At 42.8% G+C, this 23,390-nt stretch overlaps 1 protein-coding gene across 1 annotated transcript; it reads right to left on the bottom strand.

Annotated features, from left to right (window-relative positions):
* Positions 1-13,515: 13,515 nt before the first annotated feature.
* On the bottom strand, positions 13,516-22,878 carry C3H1orf216 (chromosome 3 C1orf216 homolog). Its single transcript, XM_051987667.1, has 2 exons — positions 22,653-22,878; positions 13,516-14,990 (listed from the first exon to the last, which is right to left on the bottom strand). Exon 2 carries the CDS (start codon positions 14,983-14,985, stop codon positions 14,188-14,190), a length of 798 nt encoding a protein of 265 aa, XP_051843627.1. The 5' UTR covers positions 14,986-14,990; positions 22,653-22,878; the 3' UTR covers positions 13,516-14,187.
* Between the last annotated feature and the right edge of the window lie 512 nt (positions 22,879-23,390).

Below are 23,390 nucleotides of genomic sequence, written 5' to 3'. Positions count from 1 at the left end.
TAATGGGGCATGAGTCCAGAAGAAATAACTAGGGAGGCAGAGAGAGAGAATAGTTCTCTTTAGCAGGGCCTTCCTCTGTACCCAGTTGAGCTCTGGGTGGTACAGCTCAGTGCCTGTTCAGGGTTCAGCTGAGGCTTTTAGTCTTCAGAGACCCCTTTGAAGTAGAGGGCAAGTTAACAGACTCAGTCTGAGAAGATTCATGAGCTGTGTGTGACTTTGAGGGAATCTGCCTCTTGCCTCAGTTTCCTCATCTGTCCAATGGGAGTAGTAATTTGGCGGTTCACCATGAGGGTTAGTTGGGATCCCTTCTAGGTGCTGCTGTATGAATAAGTCTCCCGGGGTGACTGTGCTCTTCCCCTACATCAGCGGCTGCTCATTGTGTGTGGGGATGGCCCAGAGCTGTGGTCTGTGGGAATGTGTTAATGAGGAAAGGAATGAATGTAGCCAGTGGTCTGAGACAGAAAACCCTTGCTGGAGAGTTGGGGGTTGGAGGCTAGAGATGACAGCAAATCCAGTTTTAATGAGCTCTCTATTCCCTTGCCACCTCATTACTTTAACACAGATTAACACGAGCCCTTTCGGGGGACCCTTCCGGGGCATCTATGTACAGCCATCAGGTTACTGCTCAGTTGCTGAGGTCTTGCGGTGACAAGGTGCCCTCAGTCCCTTGGGGGGCTGTGTGTGGGAGGGGAGGGGAGGGGGGTTTGCAAGCATCTCCTTAGCCCGTCCTTCAGCTTCTTTGAGGACTGAATTTAAGCGGCTCGGGCTGGAGGTTTTGCAGATGGGCAGAGAGGGATTTGGGCTGCTGCCACCTGGAGTAGCCTCCATGGGGCCCAGGGCCAGAATCCCTGAGGGCTTATTCCCTGGGAGCAGCTTTAGAAGAGCATGTGAGCTCCTGGGGGACTGGGACCTACCTTTAACCATCCCTCCCTCCTTCCACACTCTGAGCAAAGGGACTTGTATTCAGTCTCTGCTTCTAAAACAGATCATCTTGCTCCAGTGCTTAGCACAATCACGGGGCACCTACTTGTTGCTGAATAAAATTTGGATTGACTGACCCTATCTTACCATTGTAGTGCTATTAAAAACTTGCCCTATTTAATCCAGACAGTAAATTTTGTGATATAGGTAAGGGTATTGTCCTCGTCTTGGAGATGGGAAAACAGGTCTGCAGTTGTGCACAAAGAGCTTCTTTGAGTGTTCTTTCCACTGGGGATGGAAATAGGGGGCTTCGGATAGGACCCCTGAACCCGCTAGAAGGCCATTTCTCTTTCCTCCCTTGGGTGGGAGATACTCATGAATTTCAGAGCCAGCAGGAACACTAGAAGTTGTTTGGTTTAGCTTCTTCATTTTACAGTTGGGGAAACTGAGGTCCAGAGAGAAGGAACTTCTTGCTCGTTTATACAAGGATGTCATTTGTATCTACCCTTATAGGACTCTTAGGAGGCTTTATAAAAGGGTTATAAAACATCAGGTATTACTATAGCTAATGGTAGAGCTGGGCTTACAAGGAGGGGGATTGGGGGATGATCAGTCTTCTCACCCTCCCTCTGCCACCTGGACTGTAGCATCTGATAGAGAGAAAGTTCCCTTGGGTTTCCTCCATGCTCACTCCCAGATTCTGCAATATTTGGGGAGTGTGAGCAAAGTCTCCGATTTGCTGCTGTCTCTGGAGAGTGTCCCCTGGTCCCCAGCAACCTGAGTCTCAGTCACTGAGTCTGTTTTAATGGCTGCATCCTGACTGCCGGGCCAATGGTACTCTGACCCTTCCTTTCCCTGTTCCCTCTCTCCCTCCCTCCTTTTGCTCTCACCTCAAAGGCTTTTCATTTCCAGGTTATTGATCTGCTTCTCCCCTGTGGTGGAAGGCTACGCAGGGAGGGACTCCTGCTTCGATGAGAGATATACCCACAGTTGCTGCTTGGGGGCATTGTGAGACGGAGTGGGGCAGGCACGACACCTGGCTTCCCTCCCCAAGGGCCCTGAATGAGAAATCATCTCAGGAGCTGTGGGGTGAAGGTTCTAGGCTCCCCACTTTCCCAGTGCCTGAACTCCCTTTTGTATAATGTAGGAGAGGAAAGGGGCTTCCAGCTACCTAGGATTAGGTGAGGGTACCGGGGCCAGACTGAGGTTTGAGAAGTAATGGGCTTACAGTGAAGTCTAGAAAGGTATTGAGCCCAGTTATGGCCTGACCCATACACTGTTCCCCTCCCCCCATTCTCTTCTTCTTCTTAAGGGGGAAAGCCAGCCTCTGCCTACCCAACTCTTTGTCTTGTCTAATTTAACTTACGTTATTTATCAAAGAGACAGGTTATTTGGCAAACCAGATGGACCCGGGCAAAAATCATCTGGGTTTTCCAAATGTGAAAAATTAGATCCCAGTGGCCAGGAGGGAAGCTTGAGCCTTTGGGGAGCGGGGGTGGGGAGAAGGGAAGTCTCATGTGACTGTTGGTCACATTTGGGGGGAGGGAGGGATAGTTAACCACATTACTTCCCCTGCCCTCAATGTTACTATCATCCTGTCATTTCCAAAGCTCGTCCTGAGCTGTGACCCTGTCCATGGCCAGTGGCTCGCACAAAGGTGTCAACTGTGGACCACCAGGAGAGCAGGGACCATTTCTCCAATCCTGGACCTTTAGCCCCTTTTCTTTGAATTCTTTGGGATCTGAAAGCAAACAAGAAAATTCAACATCCATCTCAGGAAACAAATTTTGGTGGGCGATGGAATCAGGAAACTAAATATTCTATCTCTGACTCTGTCTATGACTGTCCTTCCTTCCCCCCACCCCATCTGGGCAGCTGAGGCACACCCCTACCAGAATATATTTCCTATACCTGGTGTGTGGTCAAATAAATTTAATCATGGCAGATAAAAGTTAAATGCAAGAAGAAATCCCTCCAGCTGGCTTTTTTTGTTCACTAGCCAGCTTGGGTTGGTGTGGGGTTGGGAATCTGTGAATAAGGTGGCGGTTTTCTCTACTGTCATATTCCTTTAAAATATGGGCTTACAATGAAGTCTATTTAATAATTAATATTTAAAATAAGAGGTGGGGAATGTCTGGCCCGAAGGTTGTATAAGGCCCTTGAAATCATTTGCTAAGGCAACTGCAGGCAATGATGAGCTGGAAGCTAGGAACAATAACCTCCCACTGCTTGAACTCTATAAGATGATAATTGTGTATGCCCTTCGAATGATGTTATAAATATCCAAATGGTCCTTGGCAGAAAAAAGGTTCCCAATCTCTGCTTTAAAATCTCAAGAGAAGGAGGCACCATTAGCCTTCTTGAAGGTTAATTAGCTATATTTTCTCTATCTCAGCTTCCTCATCTGTAAAATGGGCTAGGTGGGCTAGATGGCCTAATAGTCCTTTGATGCTTTCCTCCACCTCTTGGAATTCCTGATTTCAGTTCAATGCCTTCCTTCTGCTTCTTTTCCCTTTCTCCCCACTCCCCCCTGCAACCATGATTGCCTTCCTGAATGGGTCATTTGTCTTTATCTATAGCTATAGCTATTTATATACATATAGAGCAGCTAGGTGGTGCTATAATGTACAGATATCCAGGACAGGAGTTAAGGAAGATCTAAGTTTAAATGCAACTGGGCCAGTCACATCACTTGCCTCAGTTTCCCCATCTGTAAAATAAGCTGGAGAAGGAATGGCAAACCACTCCAGTTTCTTTATCAAGAAAACCCCAAATGGGATCAGAAAGACTGAAACAACTGAACAACATACACACACATTTTGTTTCCCTCATTAAAACATGACTTCCTTGAGTTTTTGAAAAAATGTTCATCTTTCTGTTTTCTCCAGTGCTCAGTACAGTGCCTGGCATATGGTGGGCATTTAATAAATGTTTGATTGATTGAACTGATTCAATTCAACGAGCATCTATTAAGGATCTCTTCTGTGCCCAGACTTGGGGAAGGACCTTGGCTATGGCCAAAATTTCCTCTTGCTGCTGCTGCGCCCCTGGAATCTTGGCTAGACTTTTCCTTGGAGGATATTCACAAACATAAAGTACTGCATAAATTCTATTTTCATCAAAGCCTTTGCAAATTGGTAAACCTGTGGGCAGCCAGGTGACTCAGTGAATCTCAATTCTGGGAGTGGAGTCAGGAGGGCCTGAGTTCAAATTCAGCCTCAGACATTTAAAAGCTGTGTGACGCTGTGCAAATTTGCCTCAGTTTCCTCATCTGTAAAATGAGCTGGAGAAGGGAATAGCAAACCACTAGTATCTTTGGCAAGAATACGCCAAATGGGGTCATGAAGATCATGAACAACAGCCAGGGGTTCTACTACTATCATAGACTGTGAGAACCCAGAGACACCTCTCTGATGGGACATTAGAAGACCACTAGAGAGTTCTCACCTGGGGTTGAACGCCAAGATTTTGCTTCAATAAGTCCTGGTGTTGCCCTCAGAGGTTCCTCTGATACAAGTAACTGACATTTATGTAGTTCCTGGTCAATGTTTCACAGCTACGGGGGGTATTATTAATAAACGGAGAATTTGAACCAGGAATTCTCTTACTTCGTGAGTTATTCAATGTTCCGCGCTCTCTCTCTGTACCTGAGTCAGAAAGCCTCAAACTCAAAACAAGGAGATCCGGTCTTTATTGCATGATGGAAAAAAGAGCAGATTCTCCGGAGATTAGGAATCTCAGCTCAGAGCAAGAAAGGTTGTCTTGCTTAAAGCCTCTTTTTGCCTGAGGGGTCCGGCATTGGTGGGCAAAAAGGGGGACCGGGTATGTGCTCCTGGGAGGGGAAGGGAACTGGAGGAAGGGCCCGTCCTCTGCTAAGCCCCTCTGCAGCCATATGCACGTAGGTTAAAGATTATTCTGACATTTTTTTTCATTTCTTTCCGTGAGGAGGGCCGATTCTGGCCCCTTCCCCAAGAGCCGGGGATGGGGAGCAGCTGGGGCAGGATCTGGGGAGCTGGTGGTGGCGTCAGTGCCATACGACCACCAGAGGGCAGCAATGTCACAGCCACCTAGCCTGGCCAGAGGTGCTTGTGGGCTGTGGACCGCTGGGCCGGGGCTGAGGAGTCGCTGTGGGACCCAGGTGGGCTCCCATCTAGGTGCTGGCCCTCACCTGGGAGCGCCGCTCACCCCTTCGGGAAGCGAGAGGCTTAGTTGCACATCAGCTAGTCGGGCGGGTACTTGGGCAATGTTTGCAGTTTCCTATTCCTTCTCCATCAGAATGTCCGAGAATGTAAAGCAGAGCCTCCTCGCCCCCTGCTCCCTCTGCCCAGGGGGCTCCATCCACTGGGTCCCGGCCCATCCCTCCGGCCCATCCCCCACCCCCTCCTCCATCTCCTGCTTGTTCGCGGGCCAGGTTAGCCAAGGAGAAGCCGTCTTTCCCCTGGACTTTTTGAACATCTCACGTCATCTCTGAGGACCCTGAGGGTGGGTAGGGGATATAGAGGGTAGTGGGAGTCATTCCCCCTAGCTCCGGCATTAACCTCCTGTCACTCACTCAGCTGAGCCAAGTTCTACTTAGCCCCCTGGCCCTCCCTACCCCACCCCGATGTCTCCCACCTCTCTCCCCTGCCAACTAAGACAGATTGGTTTTCTCCAAGACAAAGTAATTACTTGGGCCTGAGGGCCCTGGCTAGGCTGGGTCCTGGCACTGTAGCCCAGCTCTCCCAGTCTCACTCCTGATATTGATTTTTATTTTTATTTATTACGATGATTTGTGTGTGAGAGAGAGAGAGAAGAGAGAGACAGAGACAGAGGAGAGAAGGGGGAGAGAAAAAAGGAGGGAGGGAGAAACAGAAAGAGAGAGGGGGAGACAAAAAGAGAGAGGGAGAGACAGAAAGAGAGAGACAAAGAAACAGAGAAAGGGGAAGGGAGAGAAAGAAAGAGAAAAGGAGAGACAGAGAGAGACAGAGTAACAGAGACAAAGAGAGACAGAGAAGGGAAGAAGGAAGGGAGAGAGACAAAGACAGAGGGATTTAGCCATCATGGTCTTAGGATGAGGGGAGAGGTAGATAAACAAATTTCTTTATATTATAATTTAGTTTCTTATACTTAACCCAAATCAAACTTTTGACATCTATCCCTTTCTCCTCCCTTCTATGTTTATTCCTCTCTTCCCTCAGACTTTCAGGAATCTTCTTTTATCCTTATCCAGTTCTTAGCACTATAACTCGCACTTAATAAATGCTTGTTCAAGCTCTCCCTCAAGAATTTCTATTCTCAATCTTCTCTCCTTTCCCCAAAGTTTCTACAAGTAATCTTCCAATTTGAAAAGGAGTGAATCTCATCTGTCAGGGCTGGATTAGGGATAGTGCTTCACAAAGAGAAAGTAATAAACAAAATGACCCCTGATCTCTCCTTCTCCCCTTTTTCCCTAACCTGGGTAGGGAGCTGGTTGAATAAAGAATGATAACATTTGTTGTCACTTCCCACTTTAAGGCCATGAGACTGGGTCCAAGTATCTTTTTGTTCCTTCCACTGTCAAGTCTAGGGATTGGAGTTGAGATGTGGCACTTTGTAGTTACCTCTTTCACGGATTCCTGGGGAGGGCAATCCTTTTTCATTCCGCCCCAGGGGCAGTCCTGGCACTAATTCATTTCAATTCAGCATTTTCAAAGTATAATCTCTATGTTAGATACTGTTTTAGGTACTAGTAAAACAGACAGAAACCAAATCAGATATTGTTCCATTTGTCTCAGGATAATATTTATTAAATACATAGAATAAAATACATGGAACTTTGAAAGAAACTAATTATACTGACATAGAGATGTAATTCTTATCCCACCTAAGTTCAAAGATTCCTGAAATCTATCCACAAAGGCAGCCCTTCTTATAGTGGCAAAAAAAAAAAAAAAAACTGGAAACTGAGAGGATGCCCATCAGTTGGAGAATGGCTGAATAAGTTACGGTATATGAATGTTATGGAATATTATTGTTCTGTAAGAAACGATCAGGAGGATGATTTCAGAGAGTCCTGGGGAGACTTGCATGAACTGATGCTTAGTGAAGTGAATAGAACCAGGAGACCTTTGTACATGGCAACAACAAGTTTATAGGATGATCAATTTTTTTGGACTTGGATCTTTTCAACAGTAAGATGATCCAGGACAATTCCAAGGGTCTTGTGATAAAGAGAGCCATCTTTAGATGGTCCAGAGAGAGAACTGTGGGAATTGAGTGTGGATTACAACATAGCATTCTCACTCTTTTTATTGTTGTTTGCTTGCATTTTGTTTTCTTTCTCATTTTTTCCCTTTTTGATCTGATTTTTCTTGTGCAGCATGATGATTATATAAATACGTATACCTATATTGGATTTAATATATGTATATATATATTAATATGTTTAACATAAAATAAAATAAAAAACCTCTTTGACGTTCTGTGAACCCCAGGTTAATACACGTTGGACCAGAGGGTACCTGATGTCTTTTTCAATTCTTGGATTATGGGAAAGTGAGGAACAGACACAGTTCACTCAGACTGCCCTTCCCTGCTCTGTGGTGCTCCTAGATATATCCCTTGGTATCTGGGTATAAAGTCATATGTGTTATCCTGAGGGAGATGTGTTTTAGAACAAAGATGATGTCTAAGAGGATGTATTGGAGGCAGGGGAATGGACAAGGAAAAACCCCCAGGGCAAGGGAATGAGAAATTATGTTCCCCTCACTACTATCTTAACAGATCCCCAAGAGCCAGGGAGCTTTCTGCAGGAATAACTTAGTTCAATGGTGCCTGCTCCCCCTGCCCATCCCTAGGCCCCTCTCGGTCCATAGGGATGAATAAATCATTGCTTAATAAAAACCAAGAGGCAGCTGCCTGGTTAGTGACACCCCATCCTGGTCCCTACAGCCCGCCTCCTCTCCGCCCCAGGCACATGCCCTGACTATAGAGGGCTGCTGAAGCAAAGCAATTGATACACCCAGCTCCCGAGACCCATTGAGCCTGGGCCCCTTCGCACGAGCCGCTGCTCTGGGCCCATTCATTTGGCCCTTTGTGCTGGGGGTTAAGTGGCTACACGTGGGGGGCCCGAAAGGGCCCATCAGCCTTTGAAAAGAAGCTTGACACTGAGCCCTCCTCTTCCTCCTCCTCCTGCTGCTGGTTCATGAGGAGGAGGCAGGAGAGGTGGGCGGCCCCCGGGAGGGCCCACGGATTAGGGAGTCTGACGAAGCAGCTGCTGGGAAGGGGGATGTGTCCCGGCTCCCCTTTGCTCTCACCCCCTCCTGCCCCACTCACTCATTCTGAGAGTCTTAACATCGCAGATCCAGAGAGGGACCCCAGAGATCGACTCCTCCAGGTCCGCCCGCCTGTTCATTCTCGGTCTCTGTCCATTATCCCACACCAGGCACATACACATACACTTTGAGGGACTTAATAGTGTTTTTACCATCTTGACACAGATGGGGGTTAAAGGAGTGTGTCTGTAGAAGGCGATGGATTAGATCGCTGTTTTCTAAGTCAAAGTAGGCAGTGTAGAGCAATGGGCATGACAAAATAGCGAGCTTAAATTCTCTACTGCTGGAGGGACTGCTTCTCATTTTTAATGCTCTGGAAGTGGAAGGAAATAAGCATTTATTAAACACCTACTATGTATAGGTACATAGTGGATGCTATATAGATATCTTGATTTTCACAGTTCTAATGAAAATGCTAAGGATCATAAGATCCTTATTTAATATTTGAGGAAACTGAGGCAGGCAGAGATTAGATAATCGCCCAAGATCACATAGGCAGGATTGAAAGCCAGATTTTCCTGGCTCCAGGCCTGCTGCACCACCTAGTTGCCTCTAAGCAGCTCCCTCCCAAGTCTCTGTATGATGGCCCTCCGTGGCTCGGAGAACTATGACCTATGGATGAACAAAATGTGCCCTGAATTATGAATGCTTTATGGATCATGGAAACTGGCCATGGACTTGTGCTGGAAACCACTGAATCTCTTTTTTTGAGCTCCAATATTCTAGGATTCCTGACAGAAGTTGGAGAGGAAGAGATGAGTCATTTCCTCTTATTGAATTTCCAAGGTTTCTTTGGAACGCCCTTCTTCCCTAAGAGCTCACAGCCATAGAACCGAAGACTTCTAAATTAGAGGTAGAAGGAGACTTACTGTCATGGAATTTAAAAGTGGAAGAGACCTCAATGGCTCCCTCCTCCAGTCCACCCTTGTAAAGGAATTCCTTCTATGATATATCCAAATAAGAGTAAAGTGAGTGGAACCAGGTGAACATTGTACGCAACAATAGCAAGAATACACAATCATTCATTCTGATGTACGTGGTTCTTTTCAACAGGGAGGTAATTCAAGCCAGTTCCCACTGGAACTTGTGATGGAGTCCTCTACACCCAGAGAGAGAACTGTGGGGACTGAGTGTGGATCACAACATAGTATTTTCTTTTCTTTTCTTTTTTTGATTAAAGCTTTTTATTTTCAATACATATGCATGGGTAATTTTCAACACTGACTCTTGCAAAACCTTGTGTTCCAAATTTTCCCTCCTTTTCCCCCACCCCCTCCCCAGATGGCAAGCAATCCAATATAGGACATAATATTTTCACTCTTTTTGTTGTTTGCTTGAATTTTGTTTTCTTTCTCATTTTTCCCCCTTTTTGATCTGATTTTTCTTGTGCAGCATGATAGATGTAGAAATTTAGATAGAAGAATTGCACATATTTAACATATATTGGATTACTTGCCATCTAGGGGAGGGAGTGAGGGAAAGGGAAGGAGAAAAATTTTTTTGGTATACAAGATTTTGCAAGGATGAATGTTGAAAACTATGTATGTGTTTTGAAAATAAAAATGTTTATAAAAAACAAAAACAAATGACTGTGATAACCCAGAATGCAGTGGGTGACCTTGGTATTTTTGATGTCTGACCAAGGGATAAGTGCTCCATAGCCCCTGTTTCATGGCTATTTGAACAAATTGTTCTCATCCCATTCTACTGTGTGTGATTAGCACCTCTGATGGCTTACTAAGACCTTTTCCTGGGTTGCTCATACACCTTTGTTACCCAGCTCTTACCTGCAGTACCTGGAGGAGCTTACAATCAAGGGGAAGTGAGAGGAGGGATGAGATAGCATATGCTCTCTACCTCCTAACAGGCAATCAACCTTCTCCCTAGAGCCCTGAGCTCCTGATTAATAAGAATTTAGTACGTAGACTCAGACACAGACTTATCACTCTTATATTATGGTCGTTTTCTTGCTGTGCTGCTTCCAGGATCCTCCCTCCTTTCATATCTTGCTCTGGGAACAATGATCAAACTATCAGCCCCATTCCTAGAAAGGACATTTCAATCAATTATGCTACATCTCTACTCACCATTCCTGTGACTTCTCTTAAGTAAAACAACCCTTCCTGGCCACTCTTCCATATTGTGTTACGTTTCCATATTAGAATGTAAGCTCTTTCAGGGCAGTCTATGTGTTTTGTATTCATATTCCCACTGCTTAGCACAGTGCCTTAAACATAGCAAATATTTAATGTTTTATCATTCATTAATTCCTATTTTTAAAGTTAGAAAATTGGGGAGTATTCATTAGTTTCGAAACCTGAGGAATCAAGAAAGACTTCATGTAGAAGGATCAAGAAAGACCATCAGAGTTGTGCTCTCTGTATTAGAGTTTCCAAAGTACATCTGACCATATCACTCCTCTCTTATAAAAACATCAGTGGTTTTCTGTTGCCTCTAGAATAAAATTTAATCCCCTGAGCATGACATTTAAAGACATTCACAATCTGGGGTCAATCTGCTTCTCTAAGCCGGTCCCATATTAGCTCTCTTAATATTTCAGACCACTGGTCTGCTGCTTTTTCCCCGGAGCTGGCACTCCAGCTCCAGACCCTGTGCCTTTGAATAGATCATCATCCCATACTTGGAATGCATTCCTTCCCAGCCTCTACCTCAAAGCATCCTTAGCTTCCTTTATGGCTCACAGGCCACCTCCTACCCAGAGCCTTTCCAAACCAATCAAAAAGGCTGCCTTAATTTTTTTTGTGACATTCCCTCCTCCTCAAAGTACCACATCTACACTGATCTTTCTATATGTTCTATATTCATAACTTCCTAGTAGAATGTAACCTCCTTGAAGATAAGGGCAACTATTTTTATTTTTGTTTTCAGGTTTATCTTTGCAACTCCAGAGCTTAGCATAGTAGCTGGGACAGTCATTATAAGTACTTCAAAAAATACCCACTTGTGGGAGCTTGGCTGCTGAGAAGAGTTAAGAAAATGCACCTTCCTCTTTTCTTTGTAAAGGTGGAGTATTATGAGTAAGAAACAGTATATACAGAGAGAACGAAAAGTATTGCTGATTTGCCCCTCACAGCCTGTGATATTAGAATTCCTAATACAATCATATATATATATAATATGTGCATATGTAATGATATATGTAATGTGTATATTATGTATAAGTATAATATGTATAATAATATGTGTATAATATATAGTATACATAATATATATTATATGTATATGAATAACATGTATGGTTATAATATGTGTAATAATAATATATGTATGATATATAATATGTATATATCCATATCATTTTATTAAGACAATTATTGTACCTAGATGAATAAGGTTAGTCTCACTTTGTGCTGCTCCAATCTGCCCATGTCTGGAACATGATGTTCAGTTCTTTGTGTCATATTTTTGGAAGGACACTGATAAATCATCAATCCATTAATTATTTAGTTAAGTTCTAGGCAGTGTCCTTAGAAGTTGTGAGCAGCTTAAGATCTCAGCTGATAAATCTGAGTGAGCATTTGAACCCAGGATTTCTTAAGTTTAGCTATCTCTCCACTAGGCCATGCTGTTTCTCCTGCCAGAGTCCAAGCTGGTGTCCTAAGGAGAGTGGTCAGGATAAAGAGAGACCCTGCCAAATTAGGACACGCTGAGTAGAGTGTGTGGCTGTCAATAAGTCCCACATCTGCCACTTAATTGCCCTTATGACTCTAGGCAAGTCACTTCCTATAAAATTAAGGAATTGGACTAGAACAGGGTTTCTTAAACTTTTTCCACTTGTGATCCCTTTTTGCCCAAGAAATTTTTACGAGCCCCTGGATGTGTGTTCTAGGACACCTATGTGTGTTCCAGGTCTGTGCCTTCCTTTATACCAAACACTTCATATAAACAGAGCTACCTTTCCCCCTCACACGAGTGGTCATTGAGAGCAGAGTCTCTGTTATTGAGTCTTCTCTTTTATATTGTAGAACTCAGTTCAGGTTGTATTGCTGCTAATATTAGAGATCCAAAGGGAAACTTTCTTGGAAAACAAACAGCCTAAAGCTCTTAAAGGAAATTTATGAAAGGAGAAAGGAGAATGGGGAAGGGTGACTGCCTGCCTGAGGGCAGACACAGCTGAAGATTTAAGAAATGCCTAAGAATCCAACCATTTTCCTTTCCCTGCCCCAGTGAGGGAGGGCCAGTTTGGCCAGCCAGTAGCTTCTATAATTTCAGATCCAAACTTAAATGCTGTATGACCTCTTAGAAAGAGTCTCCCTAACTAACTTCCCCACCTTACAGATGGGAAAACTGAGGTCCTAAAATAACACAACCCATCTGGATGTTCACATGCGCTTATTCCTAGGATCATAATAGACTCTTTAGTTCTTAGTTTCTTCATCTATAAAATGATGGGGTTGGATTAGATAACTATCCAGTTCTGAATGAGTGGCTAGATGGTCCAGTGGATAGAGTTCTGGGCCTGGAGTCAGGAAGCCTTGAATTCAAATCCAGCCAGGTGACCCTGGGCAAGTGCCTTAGCTTTGTTTGCTTCAGTGTCCTCATCTGTAAAATGAGCAAAATGGCAATGGAATAGAAATGGCAAACCAGTCCAATATCTTTACCAAAAAAACTCTACATGAGGTCCCGAATTGTCACACAACTAAACTGATCAGCAAGGAGGCATTTAAATAAAAATTAGATCACCACTTCTCAAAGAATATTCCCATACAGTTATGAGTTGCATGGGAGAATAATAGATTTAGAGCTGATTTTTTGTTCAATTGTTTTTCAGTCATGTCTGATTCTTTGTGACCCCATTTGGGGTTTTCTTGGCAAAGCTACTAGAGCGGTTTGCCATTTCCTTCCCCAGCTCATTTTATAGATGAGAAAACTGAGGCAAACAGAGCTTAAATTCTTACTCCGAATTAAATAGCTGGGAAAGTGTCTAAAGCTGAATTTGAACTCAGGAAAATGGATCTTCCTGATTCCAAACCTGGCGCTCTATGCACTATTGAATGCCCCTAATGACCTGCAATTCATTTCTTTCCCAGTTCCCAAAAACTGAACAGGAGGAGTAGCTGTCTCAGGGTCTCAGTTCCCCAGAGACCCAAAGGACTGCCCTATGCCAGGTAGCCTTCTTAGACAACATTCATTCATTCATTCACTCATTAGTCCCAGTATTCTTCCTTGCAAGACTGAGCTTCAGAATGCCTATCGTTGGCAGGCTGCTTAAAAAAAATACTATCAAATAAATTCAACGTCCAAAATACTTTGAGTTTAGCACAGAAGACTCAGAGACAGCTTTTGCTCAACATTTTAAACATCTTGTTCATTACATTCTAAGTTATAAATGTACATTCTTTTTTATTGAGATGTCATAAATGAATATTACCGATAACCATTTTCTCAGGTGACTGTGGTCAGAACTCAGGTAAAGAATCTGGTTGAGAAGGCAGAACTCCAAGTCAAGTCCTGGACTAAAAGACCTGGTTTCTAATCTCAGTTCTGCTCCCAACTCTGTAATTACACTTTGGGTTCCTTCCCCTTTCTGGGCAGTAATCTCCTTACTTGCCCATTGAGGAGTTTGAATGATGAGGTGTCTAAGGGCCTTCTCAGTTCTGACAATCTATCATTCTAGGCAGGGTGCTCACAGGTGATTAATCTCTACCATGGAGGTGATGGGAGGGACAAACTAGATTCTTCAAATTCTGGATAATCTGAAAATATGACCACTACCTCCCATAAATCTCCTAGCAGAGAAGCACAGGGTGTCTGGGGAGGGGTATGGTGATGATGCTGGGGGCCTTCCTAAGAAGCAGGGAGAAGGGGAAGCAGGGCTGGGAGAACCCCCAAAGAGGATCATCAGCTCCTGGAAAGCTGATGACAGCGGACCCCAGGTGAGACTGACTTTAGGAAGCAATGGTTCACAGAGTGGGGAGGAGGCTGGGAAGGGAGGCTGGGAAGGAGTCAGCATTCAGCCCCTGTCTTGGGGTCGAGGTGGCAGCCCCTGCTGGAGGCCTCGGATGAGCTCCTTGCGGTTGTCTAGGATTGTGTCAAAGCTCTCTTGCAGCCGGGCCTGTTGGCCAGCCAGGCGGCCCTGGAGGCCTCGGATCCACTGTAGCAAAGCCAGGCGACGATACATAATCAGGTGAACGTGGTGTTTTTCCTTCTCTTGCTCCTTGTATCGCTCCCGAGCCAGCAGCTGCTGCACCGCTTGGGTCACGGTGGGTAGGAAGGCATCGGGGGCCGGGCCGGGCTCTGGGGGGCCAGGACAGGGGCTGGGGGTGTCCCAGGAGGGACCTGGGCTGCTCTCAGGGCTTTCAACACTCAGAGAGCTGCTGGAATAGCCGATATCTTCCAAGGGGGAGCCGGCAGCAGCTGTGGCCCCCACCCCATCCCCCTTCTCTGGCTCAGGCCCTGCAGCTATGGGGAGTTCGGCCCCCTCCGGTGGGCTGCGCATCTCCCCTGCCCTAGGGAGGAAGAAGCCTTCGGGCTGGGGCCCCAGGAGCCCATGGGCAGAGGCCTGCCTCTTTCCCAGGAGAGCCTGGTTGTCAGAGGGGACTGAGGGCAGATTCTGCGCGAGGGTCAGCTCCCCCTCTCCTAGACCCGGCCCCCTGGCTCCCCCGAGTCCCCGGTTCCAGTTCTCATTGGCATCATAGGTGCTGGCCACAAAGTTGGAGTTACTGTCGGGTTCATAGTCATGCTGAGATACAGAGGCAGGTGGGCCCCCCAGGAATGGGGGCTCGGGAGCCCCAGGCTGCACTGCAAACATCCTGACTGTTGAAGAGAAAAAGTAAAGAAAAAATATTTTATCTTTTGTATTTATAGCGCTGATATCAGAGCTTATTAACAGTAGGTGCTTAATAAATGTTTGCTAAATTTAATGGGTTGTAACAAGAGTGAGAAAGGATGACCAGGAGCGCTAAGGAAGAATCCTATAAAGTGAAGAGGAGGAGGGGACAGGAGCTTTCCCAGTGTGCCATCTCCCACCTCAGGGCCTTTGTATAAGTAGTCTCCCAGGCCTTCCATGCCATCTCTCTTTACCACTTCTCAAAGCCCAATTGAAACACCATCTGTTCCCTTAGCCTATCCTGTTTCCTGTAGCTACTAATGCCTTCTCCCACCTCTACCTCTTCCATTAGACAATAAGCTCTTAGACAGCAGAGATCTTTTGCCTTTCTGGTTCCCTAAGCTTAGCACAGTGCCTGGCAATGTTTACTGACTTAAATTGCCTTGTGCATAAATTAGTCAGTAAGCATTTATTAAATGCCTTCTAGGTGCCAGGCACTGAGCTAAATGCTGGGGAATCAAATACAAATAAAAACAAAGATAGTACTGGTCCTCAAAGAGCTTACAAATCGAATGGGAAAAATCAACACAAAGGACAGCTAAAAATCCTTCTTAGGAATCTTCTTCTTAGGACTTCTTAGGACTCTCAGTTGGCCCTTTATTGGGGAAAAGCTGTAAAACTTTAGATCTCCCATCAAGCAAATAAAGTCTCTTTTATTAAAGAATTACAAACAAGCAAACAAGAAACAACAGATTTAGGGGTAAAAGGAATTGTAGAGGTCACTTACCCACCCTCAAGCCAAACTCTTAGATACAAAGCTCTTTACAATTCTTGCCTTCTCTTCCTCTCCTCTCCCAATCACTTATAATCTGACTCTTGATCTCAAACTACAGCTAAAACTACTTTCTCCAAGGTTAGGAATGATCTTTTAGTTGCTAAACCCAATCAATGGGTTTTCTCTCTCTCTCTCTCAGAAATATGAAATGGTGACATCGTTTCTATTTAGAAGATTTTCAGATTGAAATCTCCAGTGATGGTCTCTCTTCCAAGTTCTAAATCCATATTACTAATTGCCCATTGGATATTTCCAAATGAATGTGCTACAGAAATCTCATTTCAAAAGTAAACAGCAAAAAAGGTGACGTCTGAGAATTAGATTTGGATTCCTGGATACAGAGGCAACTCACCAACCAACTTAGACTTTAAACAGAAATGTACAGAAAATAAAAGCAAGACCAGGTAATACAGGATGAATATAACAGCACAGCATGGTCCTGTAAAAATAGCATCAGAAATGCTGAAGCTCAGAATGAGCTAAGGCTGGAAGGGAGTTAAGTACATGCACACAAAAGGTTTCTTTCTTCCTTTCTTCTTTTTTTCTTTCCTTTCTTTAAAAAAAAACCCCAGTATTCAGAGAAAAAGGAAGATCAAAAAAGGGAAAGGAGCTTTTCTTCAGGTATATGAGATAATAATAACAGACAACAGAGATAAGACAGGGTTAATCCATTCATTCCCATTTTCCTTTTATTTTCTCTGTCAAGGAAAATGACTTTTTCAGAAGAAAGGACAGAATAGACAGAGTGAGGAGGGAGTTGATTGCCAAAAGAAGTAAAGAAGTGGTAAATTATTCTTGATGGATTCGAGACATCTGGACCAGACGAACTACAGTCTCTGGTCCTGAAAGATTACTGAGGTATTATCGGTAACAGTCGAAAGACTGTAGGTAGTGAGGACGGTATTTCAAGCTTGAAGAAAAACAAATATTGTACCACTTTTCTCATAAAGATTGGTGACCTTGACTTCATTTCTAGGGATCATTACATAGGGTCATTTAGGAGGTAGTGAAAGAACAGAGAGAAAAAGAACTAGTGTTTGCAAAGCCATTTTAATTTTGGTATCAGGAAAAACTTCCTAATAATAATGAAGCTGGTGATGGCAAAGAACTGGAAATTGAGGTGATGCTCATCAACTGAAGAATGAGTAAACAAGATGTGATACATGATTGTAATAGTATATTGCAAAGCAAAAGCAAAGAATGCTTTCATCAAGAATGAGTCCTACTAGTGTCATCTTATTTCCCCTTTTTCAATGGAGCAATTAAACTAGTAGATAAGGGAACATGCTAAATTAATAGTTAGCCTAGATTTTACCAAAACATTCTATAAGGTATAATAGAATACTAATAGCATTTGTATGGAATTTTAATATTTGTAAAATGCAATAGGAATATTATTTCATTTGATCCTCACAAAAATCCTCCAAGATAAGTGCTATTATTATCTTCATTTTACAGATAAGGAACCTGAGGCATTAGAGGATAAATAACTTGCTTTAGCTGGATTTGAATTCAAGTCTTCCTAGCTCCAGACCCAAGGCTCTATCCATGGTGCCACATAGCTGGACCTGAAGGCATTTTATATTATTCTTTTTAAAAATTATATACTATTCTTATAGAGAACACAAGACACATACAGATTAGATGAGAAAGTAATCAAAGGACTTTAGAATTTAATGATTAACCAGACTGGTTCAATTTCAACATGGCAGGAATTCTCCAGTGAACTTTCCAAGAGATCTATAACAATAGTAACAGTAATAATAATAGCTATTATTATTATAATAACATCTTTATGGCATCTACTTTGTGCCAGTACTGTGCTACGTACTTTGCAAATATTATTTCATTTTATCTTCACAAAAATCCTGGAAGGTAGGTGCTATTATTATCCCTATTTTATAGATAAGAAAACTGAGGCACACAGAATTAAGTGACTTGCCCAGGAAGACACAACTAGTTAAGTATTTGAGACTACATTTGAACTTTTATCTTCTTGACTCCATATTCTGTACTCTTATCCATTAACCCATATGCATGCCTCAAATTGTTTTCCCTGTGCTATATATTACAGAAGCACCCATTTAGACCTGGAGGGGGTATTCATTTTAAAGAAAGGTAGAATGAATGTCATGGAGGTTATTTAACTTGCTCACGGTCACACAAGTAATAAACCTCTCAGGTAAGCTTCAAAGTCAAGTGTTATTTACTGGCACTCTATGTGTTAAGACAACCTGCCTCAATTATTAGTGATTTGGATAAAACTATCAAGGTATACATGTTCATAAAATTTACAGATGGCACAAAGTTGGGAGGAATAGCTAACACAATGGATAATAGTCATATTAATATTAATGACTAACATTAATACTAATAGTAATAATGCTGCTAGGTGATGCACTGGATAAAGTGCCAGGCCTGGAATCAAGAAGAATCATCTTCTTGAATTCAAATCTGGCCTCAGACACTTACTAGCTGTGTGTTCTTGAACAGATCATTTAATTTTGTTTGCCTCAGTTTTGTCATCTGTAAAATGAGCTGGAAAAGGAAATGGCAAACCATTCCAATATCTTTGGCAATAAAATCCCAAATAGGATCATGAAAAAATAGACATGACTGAAATGACTGTGATAATAATAATAACAACTAGAATTTATATAGCGTTTTATGGTTTGCAAAATGTTTTACATGTTATCTCAGTTGATTTTCCCAACAACCCTGAGGCAGCTACCATTATTATCCCCATTTTACAGATGGGGAAACTAAAAGGGTTTAAGAGACTTGCCCAGAGTTACACAGCTAAATTAAATATCTGAGTAAGCACTCTATTCACCATAGGCAGAAACATTGTGTTGGATCCAATAAGTGAAATTCCAAAGAGATAAATAAAGTCTTAAATTTGGGTTCAAAAATCAACTTTATGACTACAGAATAGGGGAGACAGGGTTAGACAACAGTTTGAAAAAATATATAATTTCAGTGGAGGAGGACAGACTCTATATTCAAACTCAATATGAGTTAGCAATGTGATGCAGCATTTAAAAAAGCTGATTTCCCCTTGGGTTGCATCATTAAAAGAGGTATGGTTTCTAGGAATAAGGTGTACCCTGCAGTAGTCAGCCCACTCCTAGAGTACTGGGTTCAGTTCTAAGTGACATTATGGAAAGCTGAAGAACATCCAGATGAGGGCACCAAAGGTGATGGAGAATCTTGAGTCAAATGAGTTTAGGTTAAGGAAGTTGAAATGTTTAGTTCATAGAAGACTCAGTAGGGACATGATAGCTGCTTCAAGTATTTCAAGATCAAATGAAAGAGAGGTTGGATTTCCTCTGTTAGGTTCCAGAGAGTATAACCAGAATCGATGAGTAGAAGTGATAAAGAATCCATTTTAATTTTGGTATCAGGAAAAACTTCCTAATAATAATGAAGCTGGTGATGGCAAAGAACTGGAAATTGAGGTGATGCTCATCAACTAAAGAATGAGTAAACAAGATGTGATACATGATTGTAATAGTATATTACTGTTTTGTAAGAAACTATGAACTACTTTTTGTGGTGGCTAAGCATTATAGCAAAGGGATGTCCATCAATGGTTGAACGAGCTGTGGTATATGATTGTAATGAAATATTACTGTGCTATAAAAAATGACAAGCTGTATGATTTCAGAAAAACCTGGAAAGCTTTACATGATCTGATGCATAGTGAAGTGAACAGAATCAGGAGAATGTTGTATACAATAACAGCAACATTGTTTGATGAAGACCTGTGAATGACAGCTATTTCTGGCAATATAAGACAATCCCAAAGGGTTAATGATGAAGCATACTACCCAGATCCATAGAAAGAACTGATATTGTTTGAATACAGACTGAAGCATGCTCTTTTTTACTTTCTTTCTTTCATTTTTCCCTTTTATTTGAGTCTTCTTGTACAAAATAACCAATATGGAAACGTTTTACATAATGCATATGTATAATCTATATCTAATTACTTTTTGTCTCAGGGAATGGGGAAGGACAGAAGAGAAGAGATAAAATTTGACACTTAAAACTTTAAAAAATATTTTTAAATTGTTTTGACAAGTAATTGGGGGAAATTATATGCATTAACATCTGCAAACACATATATAAATAATATGTAAAATTATGAGCATATTGACTAAAGAAAAACATGGAAAGATTTGTTTGAAATAATGAAAAACAAAGTGAGTGAAACTGAGAAAATTGTATGCAGTAGCAATAATATCCAAAGAATAATTGTGAACACCAAGCTATTCTGAGTACTATAAATACTCAAATTAATTATAAAGGATCCTTGAAAAATAATGCTTTCCTCCTCCAGAGAAAGGACTGATAAATAGAAGAAAGCATCGTGGGGGTAGGGAGAGAGGAAAGGAGACAATTTGGAACTTAAAATGTAATGAGAGAAAGACAGAGAGACACACACAGAGAGAGACAGAGATATGGAAAGACAGAGAGAGGGAAAGAATGAGACAGAGAAAAAGACAGACAGACAGGGAGGGGGGAGAAGAGAGAGAAGAAAAAATAATAAAATGGAATTGTCCAGAGAAGAAAAAGGCTGTCTGCCTATGGGAATAGGAGGTTCTTTCTCTTGGAAAGGATTCAAGCACTTCTTGGAGGACCATTTGGTCCATAAATTAGATGGGGGATTCCTTTTGTATATGGGTTGGACTATTTAATCGAAAGTGTTTCCTTAAACCCTGAGATTTGGTGACTCTGAGATTCTATTTCTACAGTTGTCAAAGACTGCCCAAGTCATTTCCTGTTCAAGAAATTGCAGTCTTCCATTTTTCACTAGAATAAAATACTAATTCCTTTGTTAGACATTTCAAGTTTTTCAGAATCTATTCATAAACCTATTGGATATTCTTCTTTTTCACTCACTCTAGGTTCTGGCCAAAGTGGAATATTTGCTCTTCCCCACATTTCCTCTCTTGTCCCCATACCTTTGCATAGACTGCTCTTCTTCCTCCCTGCTGTTTCTTATAATTCCCAGTTCCTTTTAAGGCTTAATTCAAGAGCCACCCTGTTTAGAAGACATTTCTGGATCCTCCCAGTCCCTACTCCTCCCCCAACCATGTGTACTTTAAAAAAAATCTATATTTAGTATTTTCTTTTTGGTGTACATATTCTTTATACTTTATATTATTCATTTACTTACATACATTATATTTATTCATTTACATTATTCATATACATATATATCATATTTACTTACTGACATGCATTTTTGGCAAATGTCCTATTTTTACTTATTAATGTGCATGTGTCTCTTTTCTCTACTCCCACCTCCTACTTTCAAGGCCTTTGAGGGTGGAACCTATCTTACTTTTGTATTTATATTTCCAGGGCTTAGCACAATATCTAGCACATAATATATACTTAATAAAATACTTGTTAGTTGATTGAGGGCTAGCACAATGTCTAGCACATAATATATACTTAATAAAATACTGGTTAGTTGATTGATTGATTGATTACTAGATAGACTAGAACACTGTGGTGTTGAGTAGAAAGGCTTTGAATAGCTGAGTCGGACTCCTCCTGGCTTCCACATTAGAAGGTCCTTTATATCTCTACCTTGTGTTGCTATGGTGCCCATTATACCTAGCTCTGTCTGTTCTCTCCTTTTCTCTAGATCTAATCAGTCATTACACTTCCTTTGAATAACTTCCATGGGCAGGGAATAGAACAAAGATACTTGCTCTAGTTTGAATTTGAACTCACAGAGAACTACATCAACTACATCCATTTTATATATTGGCAGAATAAAGTTGCAGAATAAGAAATTATCCTGCCAGGCCACCTAGCAAGACAGGGACAATGATCAGAAGACCACAAAAGATAAAGAAAGGGAAATGGCCACCACAAAGTGTTGGGAGGGAGGATTGGACAAAATATTTTTATAGAATTGTCTTTTAATACATCTCCAAATCACCAAGCATGTGTGTGCATCTGACACTGTATATACATTTGGCTACATGTATGTATGTGTGGGTTGCTATATGTCCATGTATAGAGTTGTATACATGTATTTATTGTGTGCTGTATATGTATGTGTGTGTGTGTATACACACACACACACACACACACACACATATTTTTTTTTTCTGTGTGCAATATACCTGGATAGTGTACCTGTGTTTCCATGTATACACAGTGTAAAGGCATATTTAATGTGTATCTATGTGATACTTGCATATATGTATAACTAATTACACATATGGAAGTGAGTGTTAATTATCTGGTATTCACCAAGGTAAAAAACCTAGCCTGGCAAGATCGGCAATTCCGTAGGCTCTGCCACCAGAGAGTCTCTGGGACAGGAGCCCACTACCTCCAAGACCTTGCGCAGGCCAGGCCCAGAACTGGAGAAGGATCCAGGCTAGTGAGGAGGGAAGGGGAGCGTCAGGAGATTCTAAGCTCAATCAGCGCCCCCACATACCCCCCATCCTTGTGGAGCACTAGCAAAGCCAGAGCATCCTAATCCTCATCATCATTCTCCGTTCCCTTCTTCCTCCTCCCTGGGCCTCCCTCAAGCCCCGCCCCCACCTCCATTCCCAGCCATTGCTCTGGCGGGGGTGGGGGATGCTGCGGGAGACGCTCCTCCTTCCTCCTCTCACTCACCTACCTCCCCGCACCCCAGGGAAGCCAAGAGATGCGTCTTCCCCCTAGCAGGGGGCCACTGCGGTGACTGGCGCTTCCCCCGTCCCCTCTACCAGAGCCCCGGTCCCTGGCGTTCCCCCACCCAAAACGAAACCAAATGACCACCCGTCCCAGAGCCCGGACTCACAGCCCAGAGGTGCCCGGGCCCACCCGGCTCCGGCTCTGGCTCCGCTCCGGCTCCAGCCGCAGGAAAGCGTCACTGAGTCACCGGCCTGACAGGGAGTGCGGAAAAGGGAGGGGCGGGGCCCTGGCTGCGGCGGAGGCTGCACACACTCTCAGACACACGGACACACGCACACGCGGAGGCACACTCAGGAAAGCACGCGAGGCGCACGGACATACCCAGAGGCGCGGGTTTGGACACGCAAATTCAAGCGCATTAAGTCACATGCATACACATGTACGCAGCCCGATAGTACGAATACACACAGGAACACACTCAGAGAGAACACACAATTGGTGGGAAAGGTAGGGGATGATCCTCGAACGAAGGATACAGGCAGGTAAAAAACCCTCATTTTGCTGAACAGGGAAGGGTAAACACAGAGAGAGAGAGAGCCATCTGTGTGCTCTTATCTGTAGATTCTCGACCAGATGATCTGTAATCACCCTCCCACTTCTAAATCCTAGAAATGCTATGACCTTTGCAGTGGAAATGACAGGATGATACACGATCACAATTTAGTAATGTATACTTCACAGTACTATGACTATGTCCAGATAGAAACTTACATGTGCAAGTAGGTATGTACATACACTTAATATAGGTAGGTATGTACATGTTCTTGTATGAGCTCTCCTCCTCTCTAATTCTCTATCTCATTTACCAGAGAAGTTATTTCAAACCTTCTCATCTCTCCTTATG

Source organism: Antechinus flavipes, chromosome 3, assembly GCF_016432865.1.
Source record: "Antechinus flavipes isolate AdamAnt ecotype Samford, QLD, Australia chromosome 3, AdamAnt_v2, whole genome shotgun sequence".
In the NCBI taxonomy this organism is placed as follows: domain Eukaryota; kingdom Metazoa; phylum Chordata; class Mammalia; order Dasyuromorphia; family Dasyuridae; genus Antechinus; species Antechinus flavipes.
This window is presented reverse-complemented; position numbering and strand designations above follow the sequence as displayed.